Genomic DNA, 13,278 nt, shown 5'->3' with positions numbered 1-13,278 from the left:
ACAAAATAGACTTTAAAATAAAGAATGTTACAAGAGACAAGGAAGGACACTATATAATGATCAAGGGATCAATCCAAGAAGAAGATATAAAAATTATAAATATACATGCACCCAACATAGGAGCACCTCAATACATAAGGCAACTGCTACCCGCTATAAAAGAGGAAATCGACAGTAACACAATAATAGTGGGGGACTTAACACCAATCGACAGATCAACCAAACAGAAAATTAATAAGGAAATACAAGCTTTAAATGACACAACAGACCAGATAGATTTAATTGACATTTATAGGACATTCCATCCAAAAACAGCAGATTACACTTTCTTCTCAAGTGCGCATGGAACATTCTCCAGGACAGATCATATCTTGGGTCACACGTCAAGCCTCAGTAAATTTAAGAAAATTGAAATCATATCAAGCATCTTTTCTAACCACAACATTATTAGATTAGAAATCAATTACAGGGGAAAAAAACGTAAAAAACACAAACACATGGAGGCTAAACAATACGTTACTAAATAACCAAGAGATCACTGAAGAAATCAAGGAGGAAATAAAAAAATACCTAGAGACAAATGACAAGGAAACCATGACGATCCAAAACCTATGGGATGCAGCAAAAGCAGTTCTAAGAGGGAAGTTTATAGCTATACAAGCCTACCTCAGGAAACAAGAAAAATCTCAAGTAAACAATCTAACCTTACACCTAAAAGAACTATAGAAAGAAGAACAAACAAAACCCAAAGTTAGCAGAAGAAAAGAAATCATAAAGATCAGAGCAGAAATAAATGAAATAGAAACAAAGAAAACAATAGCAAAGATCAATAAAACTAAAAGCTGGCTCTTTGAGAAGATAAACAAAATTGATAAACCATTAGCCAGACTCATCAAGAAAAAGAGGAAGAGGACTCAAATCAATAGAATTAGAAATGAAAAAGGAGAAGTTATAACAGACACCACAGAAATACAAAGCAGCCTAAGAGACGACTACAAGCAACTCTATGCCAATAAAATGGACAACCTGAAGAAATGGACAAATTCTTAGAAAGGTATAACCTTCCAAGACTGAACCAGGAAGAAACAGAAAATATGAACAGACCAATCACAAGTAATGAAATTGAAAGTGTGATTAAAAATCTTCCAACAAACAAAAGTCCAGGACCAGATGGCTTCACAGGTGAATTCTATCAAACATTCAGAGTAGTGCTAACACCCATCCTTCTCAAGCTCTTCCAAAAAATTGCAGAGGAAGGAATACTCCCAAACTCATTCTATGAGGCCACCATCACCCTGATACCAGAACCATACGAAGCTACTACAAAAAAAGAAAATTACAGACCAATATCCCTGATGAATATAGATGTAAAAATCCTCAGCAAAATACTAGCAAACAGAATCCAACAACACATCAAAAGGATCATACACTATGATCAAGGGGGATTTATCCCAGGGATGCAAGGATTCTACAATATACACAAATCAATCAATGTGATAAACCATATCAACAAACTGAATAATAAAAACCATATGATCATCTCAATAGATGCAGAAAAGGCTTTTGACAAAATTTAACATCCATTTATGATAAAAACTCTCCAGAAAGTGGGCATAGAGGGAAACTACCTCAACATAATAAAGGCCATATACAACAAACCCACAGCAAAAATCATTCTCAATGGTGAAAAACTGAAAGCATTTCCTCTAAGATCAGGAACAAGACAAGGATGTCCACTCCCGCCACTATTATTCAACATAGTTTTGGAAGTCCTAGCCACGGCAATCACAGAAGAAAAAGAAATAAAAGGAATACAAATTGGAAAAGAAAGAGTAAAACTGTCACTGTTTGCAGATGACATGATATACTATACATAGAGAATCCTAAAGATGCCACCAGAAAACTACTAGAGCTAATTAATGAATTTGGTAAAGTTGCAGGATACAAAATTAATGCACAGAAATCTCTTGCATTGCTATATACTAATAATGAAAAATCTGAAAGAGAAATTAAGGAAACACTCCCATTTATCATTGCAACAAAAAGAATAAAATACCTAGGAATAAACCTACCTAGGGAGACAAAGGACCAGTATGCAGAAAACTGTAAGACACTGATGAAAGAAATTAAAGATGATACCAACAGATGGAGAGATACACCATGTTCTTGGATTGGAAGAATCAATATTATGAAAATGCCTAAACTACATAAAGCAATCTACAGATTCAATGCAATCCCTAACAAATTACCAATGGCAGTTTTTACAGAACTAGAACAAAAAATCTTAAAATTTGTATGGAGACACAAAAGACCCCGAATAGCCAAAGCAATCTTGAGAAAGAAAAACGGAGCTGGAGGAATCAGATTCCCTGACTTCTGACTATACTACAAAGCTACAGTAATCAAGACAATATGGTACTGGCAAAAAACAGAAATATAGATCAATGGAACAAGATAGAAAGCCCAGAGATAAACCCACGCACCTATGGCCAACTAATCTATGACAAAGGAGGCAAGGATATACAATAGAGAAAAGACAGTCTTTTCAATAAGTGGTGATGGGAAAACTGGACAGCTACATGTAAAAGAATGAAATTAGAACACTTCCTAATACCATACACAAAAATAAACTCAAAATTGATTAGAGACCTAAATGTAAGACTGGACACTATAAAACTCTTAGAGGAAAACTTAGGAAGAACACTCTTTGACATAAATCACAGCAAGATCTTTTTTGATCCACCTCCTAGAGTAATGGAAATAAAAACAAAAATAAACAAATGGGACCTAATGAAACTTAAAAGCTTTTGCACAGCAAAGGAAACCATAAACAAGACGAAAAGACAACGCTCAGAAGGGGAGGAAATATTTGCAAACGAATCGACGGACAAAGGATTAATCTCCAAAACATACAGGCAACTCATGCAGCTCAATATCAAAAGAACAAACAACCAATCCAAAAATGGGCAGAAGACCTAAATAGACATTTCTCCAAAGAAGACATACAGATGGCCGAGAAGCACATGAAAAGCTGCTCAACATCACTAATTATTAGAGAAATGCAAATCAAAACTACAATGAGGTATCACCTCACACCAGTTAGAATGGGCATCATCAGAAAATGTACAAACAACAAATGCTGGAGAGGGTGTGGAGAAAAGGGAACCCTCTTGCACTGTTGGTGGGAATGTAAATTGATACAGCCACTATGGAGAACAGTATGGAGGTTCCTTAAAAAACTAAAAATAGAACTACCATATGACCCAGCAATCCCACTACTGGGCATATACCCTGAGAAAACCATAATTCAAAAAGACACATGCACCCCAATGTTCATTGCAGCACTATTTACAATAGCCAGGTCATGGAAGCAACATAAATGCCCATTGACAGTGGAATGAATAAAGAAGATGTGGTACATATATACAATGGAATATTACTCAGCCATAAAAAGGAATGAAATTGGGTCATTTGTTGAGATGTGGATGGATCTAGAGACTGTCATACAGAGTGAAGTAAGTTAGAAAGAGAAAAGCAAATATCGTATATTAGCGCGTATATGTGGAACCTAGAAAAATGGTATAGATGAACCGGTCTGCAGGGCAGAAACTGAGAGACAGATCTATACAACAAACGTATGGACACCAAGGGGGGAAAGCAGGGGGGAGAGCGGCAGGGGGTGGGGATGGTGGTGTGCTGATTTGGGCGGGTGATTGGGATTAACATGTATACGCTGATGTGTATAAAACTGATGACTAATAACAACCTGCTGTATAAAAAAATAAATAAAATTAAATTTAAAAAAAAAAGTCCCTCTTCACTACAACTTTCAACAGGAAGGGCTCTGACGATGCATATGGCCAAACAAGCCTCAGTCTGGCTAGCGTATGTATGCTCATGGGTGGCGGAGAGGTTTCAGTAGAAGGAAACTGATCCCTCTCTTTATGTGTAAAGGCACTGTAATTATCTCAGTTGCTTTGAAGCCAGTGAAAGGTGGAATGTAAATATTTCAAAAGCACGTTTAATGGGAGGCATAAGCAACTTCTCCCAACAAACAAAAAGGGTGTATACCCACCTGTTCTGAAAAAAACTGGAAGCCCTTGTCCTCACGAATACACTCATATGTTTCTCCAAGAACTGGATTAAATGGCTTGCTCCCAGCGCGGAAGTAGCTAGATGCATATGCGGACACGGCGAAGGCTGCCACGTACACCTAGCGAGAGCGGAGAGAACCTGGTTATTTCTCCATCACCAAGAAATTTATTTTTACGAACAAAGACATGAACAAAATAAAACCTTTCTTTCTCTCTTTACAATTTATCTCGAAAAGCCAAAGATTTGTCCCTGGTTTAAAGACACCCAAACCGACTTTGGTTTCAAGTTGTAGGTTTAAATAGTGCTCATTTTGGCCCAGGCACAAGTGGACCAGACCTTTTCAGATTGTCCATTTGGTCTGATGCCTGCAAGATGCCTTTCAAGATGGTGAGTCAGTCCCTCTAAACCAGCCACTGTCTGAGAATCCTGAGGTCGTGCTAAGGCGTTTGAGGAGGAGAGGGACGAAGAGTATTAAAAAAGCTAAACTTCCCTCAAAATTCAGGAATAAGCCACAGGGAACTCCGCTCAATACTCTGTAGTAACCTAAATGGGAAAAGAACTTAAAAAAGAATTGATACATGTATTATATGTATAACTGGAATCACTTTGCTGCACACCTGAAACTAACACATCATTGTTAATCAACTCTACTCCAATATAAAAAAAAATTCAGGACTAAGCATCCTAAGTTTAATCATTCACAATTTGATATTGTAGAAACCAAAAAAAACCCTCATTTTGTCCAAAGAAAATCTGTGGGAGTCATTTCCTGTGCCTGGGACAGAGCACAGTGCCTTTTAAGAAGTTCTGCTTTTCTGGGAGGAAAAATGAAAACTCAAAGAGGAAAAGGAAGGAAAACTATAGGTGAACATGAAATGAGGAAAATCCTTTAATGGCTGTGGCTGTGAGGGTCTCAGCATTTTCCACAGCTCCCCTTTCAGGGCAACAAAGAGCCACAGTTCAGGCACAGCTCGTTTTATTGTGCTTTACTTCATTGTGCTTTGTAGAAACTTCGTTTTTTATAAATTGAAGGTTTGTGGCAACCTTGCATCAAGTAAGTCTACTGGCACCATTTTTCCAAAAGCGTTTGCTCACTTCATGTCTCTGTGTCCCATTTTGATACTTCTCACATTATTTCAAACTTTTTCATTATTATTATACTTGTTATGGTGATCTGTGATCAGTGACGTTACTACCACCACTCAATGAAGGCTCTGGTGCATTGATGGTTAGCATTTTTTAGCAATAAAGTATTTTTTTTTTTGCGGTACGCGGGCCTCTCACTGTGTGGCCTCTCCCGCTGCGGAGCACAGGCTCCGGACGCGCAGGCTCAGCGGCCATGGCTCACGGGCCCAGCCGCTCCACGGCATGTGGGATCTTCCCGGACCGGGTCACGAACCGGTGTCCCCTGCATCGGTAGGCGGACTCTCAACCACCGCACCACCAGGGAAGCCCAATAAAGTATTTTTTAAGTTAAGGTGTATATACCTTGTTTCTTTTAGATATAATGCTATTGTACACTTAATAGACTATAGTATAGTGTAAACATAACTTTTATATGCACTGGGAAACCAAAAAATTCATGTGACCCACTTTATTGTAATATTTGCTTTATCGCAGTGGTCTGGAACCAAATTCGCAATATCTCTGAGGTGTGTCTGTATCCTTTTTGGTCTTTTGAGGGGCAAGGGGCAAAAAATTAAACCTAAGTAGCAATAGCAAATTTTCCTTTCTAGTACAGAATAATAATCTCAATATTTCCTCTTCTCAGCTCATTTCATGAAGTTTCTTATATTGGAAAAAAAAAAGCTGTGTGCCTCTCTTAAATGTTCACCAGTCACATAACTTTCAACAGCCTTTTGAAAACTGGTCCCACCTTACCACCTCACACTAAAGTGTACAGAACACTCTAGAGCAGCTGGAGAGCTTATAAAGATCAATTTGCTGTGCTCAATTCTGTCTGTTCTTGAAACCTGGGTATCTGTTCCTCTCTCTGCTTCCTCAGATGTCTGTTACCTGATAAACAGCAAGGTCACACGTCTACATGGAATGCTGAATCAACCCTGAATCACCTTCACAATTTAACATATAACGCATTTATAAAAGAATCTGGTATCATTCATGATGTAGGGGGAGAGAGGAGGGAGGGAGCAGGCAGAACGAAGCATCCTCCTTGTGGGCTGACCATATGAGAGAGAATCTCTGCAGGGGTAGAGCTGACCTTCATACTCAGAGCAGTAAACGCAATCCATGGGCTAGGTTCGTCCTCAATTCTTTCCTGAACTTTCCCTTCCTAATGTACTGGTGCCTTTCCTCAAACTTCTTCTCAACGTCAATGACACCACTCAATCAGCTGCCATCCGAATGGTCTCTAAATTGCTACGAGAATGAAACACCTTTTAAGGATGCTTTCATCTTCAGAGCCAATCATTTTCTTTAAAGAAAAGCACCGTCCACGAATGATAACTTTTAACACTTGCCTTGGCAGCTAATTGCCTCCCTTTGTTCACAGAAATTCTCTGGGGAAGAGTAACAAAGAAGACAAAAAATAAACAGCTTGTTTTTCTCTCCTACTCTGATTATCATTAGTATCAAGAAAGAAAATCTCTTTGATGGGAGAAGTCCCAGGAGACAGTATGGGATGAGACAGGGATGTCTCTTTCAACCAGTAAAGATTTTCCCTTAATCCACAAATCACTGAAGAAATTGAAGTTTCAATGAGGGTTTAAACTGCAGAATGTGTACAATTTAGAAAACAATGGCCTCCAACCGTGAGAGGTGACGTATAGCTGGGTCCCTCCCTGAGGCTGGGGGCGTGCTGTCCCACTTAGCCAATCAGCAAATGCCTAGGGCAGAGATGCTGCATTTGGCGGAAGACACTCATGTCCCAGCATCCCACACAAACAATGACCTTTCTGTTGAGCAGGTAACATACCAGGAGGCAAAAGGAGGAAGAGACACTAAGTTTTGAAGAACAAATAGCCACAGTCACAGAAAGGGCTGATTTGGCCACAGTCTTGCCACTAAGGTACCCCTAACCCCATCCCCACAAGACAGGGGAAGGATGAGAAATACTTGGAGACCCCTTTATCAGAAGCCCCATCACTTGATTAGAATCGATACTGAGTACAGAACAGAAGGTTAATCTTTCTAGGATGAGGTTTTTTTAAAAAAACGTATTCTATAAAATAAGAAGTGTGTGTGTGGGATCAACTATATTCTGATAAAAATTAATTCAAAAAAAAAAGAAGTGCGGGGGGGGGGAGAAGAATCTTTCTGATGTGAAACCTGTGAGTGAATGATATTTTCTAAAACTTTAGGAGCCGATAGGACAATTCCAAAAATAAACAAAAACGTTCTCAAGGGAAATTTACCCTGGATGAAACAAAACAAAACAACCAGCTCTAAAAATTAAGTTCTATCCGCTCAGGGTAGTAAAAATAAATACTCAGACAGCCCTCAAGACATGTCTTCCAGCCAGGCAATATCAGAACAATCCCATGGAAGGTTCTGGAGAAAGAGGAAGCCCGAAACCACAGAGCAGAACTAGCCCCAGGCCGCAGCTGTCACAGGGAAGCCGCGCCCAGTGGCAATCCCTGACCAGGTGACTGAAAACAGCCAGGCGGAGGGGAAGCGGAGGTGGCTGGGAAATGAACCGATCTGACGGGCAATCCAGATGGGAACCGGAGGGACAGGAGCCCTGGCTGTGCCTGTCTTGGCTCTGCGGGGCCCTGGGAGCGGCCACCACGCCTGCGGTGCTCACCATCCTCTCCAGGGCACTGGGCGTCTGGGCAGCCTTGTCCAGGAGCTCGCTGTACTCCAGCTCCTCACACAGCCTCTGCAGCGTGTTGAGGGGCTCATTGAGTTCCACCGGCATGGCCACCTTAGACAGGTCCTTCCCGATGTTCGTTCTCAGGATGTTCCACAAGCTGACGTTACCGGACTTGGGGCACGGGGCCGGCAAGCACGTTCTTCTTTTGGACTTGACTTCCCCTACACTTTGGAGAACAGGCTCTGAAAGGGAAATAAGTTTGGTTGCCTTATAAGGATTTTCATTTTATTTTAAAACGGAAAAAAAATCCACGTTACTGAGCAAGTACGCCATGATACTATTAATCTCAGTTATCCAGATTATGGCTGAAGTCAGGAAATAAAAAGAATTCTGAGCAGCTAAATGAAGTACAAAAAATTATAAGCACTAAAACTCGTGGACTTTATTCATGGAGAGGTCTTCATACTCCTAATCAAAGGCTAGTTCCTCATAGCTTATATGCACTTAGAATAAAACTGGAAACTGGATTGCTATGCCCAGAGCGGTTACTTTTAAACTCTTTTTAAAAGCACTTCAAGTTCTGATAAAAACTTTTAAAGTCTTTAAAAAAAATCGTTTCCAATTCTGGTAAAACAATTGTGTTTATATTATAGGAAAATTATAAAGGAAACAAAAGTCATCCAATAACCCACTACCCAGAAATAGTAGCCATTTATATTTTGGAGTATTTTCATTTAGTGTTTTCTCCATATAGCTGACAATGTTTGTATAGTTGAATGTTTTGCTTAATCAGTTAACATAAATATTTTTCCATGCTATTTAAAATTCTTCTAAAACATCATTTTTAATGACTGTAAAACAATTCCATGCTATGGATAAACTATAATTTATTGAATTATTCATCTGTTGTTGGACTTTTAGATTTGTTTCAATGTTTTGCTAAAAAAAAGTAGTGAATATTCCTATTCTTAGATATTTAATTATATCTGATTATTTTCTTAGAATATACAGAAGTGGGAATCATATACTGATTCATATGATCATACTGCTCTTCGAAAAGGCTGTATCAGTTTCCCATTTATCAGCAAGCATATACCAGTGTCCATGTTCTGAGACCATTCCAGGCTTGTCAGCATTCATTCTGAATTCTTGGCAAATCGTCAGGTGGACAGCGCTATCTCCTTGTTTTAACCTACATTAAAAAAATTCCTAGTGTGGTCTGGAATGCTTTCATGAACATTTCTTCTTTTCTGAATTGTCCGCTTTCCTATTGATATATTAAGACATAATCTTTTGTTTTTGTATTTGTTTTACAAGTTAATCCCCATCTGACATTTATCTTTACATTTGGTCTATGCAGTTTTTTAATGAATGAAACATTTACATCTTAGGTTTTTACACCTATCAATCTTTTCCTTTGTGACAACTTGCATTACCTCATGCTCTGGAATTCTTTTCCCACCCCAACATAGCCTATTTTCAAATGAAATCTTTTGCATGACATCAACATATGAGAAAGTGCTATTTTATTATAGAGCTGATCACTCTGAATAACGAGGTTGCTTCGATGAACAGGAGAATATGAAAGTGAGGTCATACTTTGAAGTCTCATGTTCATCTAAGCAACCAATTAAATTCTGAATTTGTTTTAATTGCTCAACATGGGCAAAAATCAAGTAAATAGCTGCAAATGATGACAGTCTTTAAAAACAGCATTCCATGTAATCTCAAAATACTTTCTTTGATTACACTAAATTTTGAAAGAATACTATACTACTGCTACTACCAATGGCTAATACATACCTAGCTTTTACTCTGTGACAGCCTTTCAAGAATTTTACGTATATTATCTCACTTATCCTTTGCAACAACCTCTTGAGATAAACAGAATTATTATCCCCATTTTACAGATGAAGAAACTGAGGCACAGAGAAATTAAGTAACTTGCCCTAGGACACATAACCAGTGAGTGGCAGGGCTGGAGTTAACCGAGGAAATCTGGTCCCTGAACCTATATTCCTAACCACTGAACCTCCACACAGCACCCATCACAGTGACAGATCCTATTATGTGCCTACTGATTTGGGTGGGGGGGGGGTAAATTAATAGGAAACATTCTAAATACCTACCATTTACTAAGGACTCAAAGAAATTCTAGTGTGGTAATTTATCAAGACCTGGATAAATCCTATTTCCTTCTGTAGGCAATACTGTGTCCTAAGATGCAAAGTTTATTTCTACATACAATCTTTTCAGTAGAGTACTGATGTGCAGAAATCTAATCTTCCAAATACTGCCAAAGAAGAAAGCTAGGTTTGGCCCAGTGTTTGTTCAAGCTAAGAAAATGTTGGTCAGTAATCTAGCAAAATGGCTGTGGAATAAGACAGAGAGACAGCCTTCACCTCTTATCTGCTTTTCCTGGCTGGTGTCAACTCAGCACAGCTGTGGTCTTAGGTTCGGGGGCAAGTCCTCTGTTCCCAACTTCGACCTCTGAACCTCTATACCTCTGTTCCTCTTGGCCCCCTCCCTAAGGCCTCAAACAGAAGGAGGACTTCAGCATTTGTTCGTCTTCTTCATCCACAATGAGAGTTCCCATTTAGTGTGTGTGTGTGTGTGTGTGTGTGCTGTTTGCCAAGGGAATAAGTGATGCCTCCTCATTTCTCTTTCAATTCGCCTCCTTATTTTTCTACGAAAACAAGTAGCACATGAACGTGCTCCTACATTACTGGTCTTTGCCTTTAAATCACTGGTTCTCAGACTTTTCCACCAAAGGATTAATCTCTCCAGAAACAATTCAAGGAAGATACAGAGCATAATGAGCTTCTGACTTCTAGCAGGTGTGATGCTGAAAGGATATTCTTTCAGAGAACAGTAAATTTACCTGCCTTTTTTGTAGTCCCCCAAAGAGTAGGCTTTTTGACATTAAGATAACAACTCATCATCATCGTATTTCACATACGTACTGAGCTGGCAAGCACTGATACATCAAAAAGGAACTGACGTGGTCCTTGTCTTCCATGTAGATATAAAAATATGTGGTGTTCTGGCATAGATAAATTTAGAGACCCCAGGCATGCTGAGTACCAAGACTGGGAGTATTTGATGCTGCAGGACTCATATAGAGACCTGTCCAATGGGCAGATTCTTCTTAAGGATAGGTCACCTTCCTAAACAGGCTTCAGTCTGCTTACTGAACTCCTAATTCAGAGCTGTTTGGAGATAGCAGACATTCCAGGTACCCGCCATGGTCCCAACTAACATTTCCTGGGCATCATTTTCAGTCTTGGGATCAACCAGTAATAAAGGGACATCTCAGGGTACCTTAAGCCCTACCCCCACAGGGGGAGCAGTTTGTTAACTCTCAAATGCGTTATCTTGAAGAATCGGAAGCTAAATTACCACTTAGATCAGACCTTTTACAATATAAGTGCTATTGAATTCCTAAACTATGAAAACCACTAGAAACCTAAAGGAAAAAAGCTATATTCTAATATGTTTGCAGAGAGAATGTTGAACCAAATAAGGAACATCTGTAGTATTAATTTTTGATATTTATATGATAATTGGTATAACCTTACTTTATAAAATAGAAATTTGCACTAGCCAACAAATGTATTTGAATGAATAAATTTTTCACATGTGAGTGCCATGTCCCACCTAGATTATAAAACTTTGAGGGTGGGGACCATGTCTTAAGTTTCTGATGCAGAACTTGCTAAGTTCTCTGTTTGCAGCAGGTACCCTATGCATGCTTACTAGTATTCTGTAAAGATCCAAACACTCAGAGATCAAACAATTTAAATCTTACCCAACGTCTGTCTCTCATTATCTAAATCATTACTGAGATTATCTAAGGAAAGGTTGTCACTTATGTCACTGACATATGAATCATCTTCAGACATCTATGGGAAAGAAGAAATAATATACATTAGAGTAGACAAGCCAGATTTCATAAAGCCTTTACTTCAAATGATCAAATATTTTAGACCACACATTATAAACCTATAGAAATGATTTTGGATGCTGTTTTCATAAAGGCCCACACACCAGTCTGCCTAGGGGATGCTCACAGAAAATATGTTATTAAAATTCTTATACATTCTTGATTCATTCTCACAAGGAAAACACATGTAAACCCCAGATTTTAGTTATTATAAAAATTCTTATTAATTCTGACTGCTTTTTCAGAATTTGTTAGCGTTTGACTAGAAAGAGTTACAAATTGTCTTTTAACTATTTGTGAATAAAAGTATCTTCTATGGAAATTAATAGATAAAAAATATTAGAACTTCTATACCGAAGGGGTAAAATGATCAGTACTCACACTCAGAACATAATTATAAATTAATTATAACAACCATATTATAATAACTATAATAACCATAATTATATTATAAATTACTATAGAGCAAATTCAATGAGGAGAAAATATACAAGGTGCTAACTTCTGACCCTGTAGTGGAAATAATACATTATCAAACAGCTAATAGTCAAAATCATTAACCTACAATTGAAAAGAGGTATAACAAATCAAGTAACAGAAACCAGGATGTGCCCAACACCTACTTTCATAATTTTTGTTCCCGAAGATCTTGTATCTGTTTATGCTTTTTGAGGTATGAGTTATAAGAAGATCCTCAGAATGTAATGATAAAAAGGAGCCATTGAGTTTAGTGTTTCTAAATATGGGTATTTACTGAACAGGTAAAGCAGCAAAAGAGATTTTGGAGGCAACTAACTGAAAACAGTGGTCAAACCTCATTTTCTGAAGAGCTTGGAGACAACAGAACTTCCTGTGCATCAAAAAACTCTGAAAGAGAGTCAGTGATGGAGAGCCTGCTTTCGTTGGAAAGCTGATGGACCAGAGTTCGATTGTCATCTCTGGAGTTTTCCTATTTGAAACACAAAACCAAAAATGCATATATTTAGAAACAGTCTCAAGAGAAGCAAAATAAACTACTGATTTTGCTGCACAATACACACGGTCACAGGCCCAGGCAAACAGGCGGCTCAAAACAGAGGGCAGGTTCAAAGTTGAGGAGAAGCAAACCTCACACAAAACACGGTGAAAAGCCTAGGTCTCCCCCAAATGGGCACCTTGTTTACAGGCACTATCACAGCTCAGGCACACACAACAAACCTCAAAGCAAAAAAAGACTGTGCAGGTCAGTTTTTATTCCACTTAAGACGGGAAAAATTCCAACACTCCCTGAATCATATCCTCTTATTCTCTACCACTGCAGGATGTTTCTTTTCATCCTAAAATTTCCTCTGAATTGTACTCAATGCATGTCCTTGCATGGCTGGTTCAGAGCAACACAGCTTTCTTCTGCCTCAATTCTCTCGCAGAGGCCAGTGTGCTGCTCATGAGGCGTCCCTTGACAAATAAACAGTGTGTTTCGGTCCAGAAG

At 38.7% G+C, this 13,278-nt stretch overlaps 1 protein-coding gene across 1 annotated transcript in view; it reads right to left on the bottom strand.

The window, feature by feature from the left end:
- The window catches only part of OSBPL3 (oxysterol binding protein like 3), a 201,347-nt gene that overhangs the window by 28,462 nt on the left and 159,607 nt on the right, over positions 1-13,278 (bottom strand). The window contains exons 14-17 of the mRNA XM_060156982.1: positions 12,625-12,759; positions 11,676-11,769; positions 7,859-8,109; positions 4,076-4,213 (exon numbers count right to left, since the gene is read on the bottom strand). Coding sequence (XP_060012965.1) covers positions 4,076-4,213; positions 7,859-8,109; positions 11,676-11,769; positions 12,625-12,759 — 618 coding nt within the window. The remainder of the gene's footprint in view (positions 1-4,075; positions 4,214-7,858; positions 8,110-11,675; positions 11,770-12,624; positions 12,760-13,278) is intronic.

This window comes from Lagenorhynchus albirostris, chromosome 8, assembly GCF_949774975.1.
Source record: "Lagenorhynchus albirostris chromosome 8, mLagAlb1.1, whole genome shotgun sequence".
NCBI lineage: Eukaryota > Metazoa > Chordata > Mammalia > Artiodactyla > Delphinidae > Lagenorhynchus > Lagenorhynchus albirostris.
Note: the sequence above shows the minus strand (reverse complement) of the source record. Positions and strands in the feature narration are given on the sequence as shown.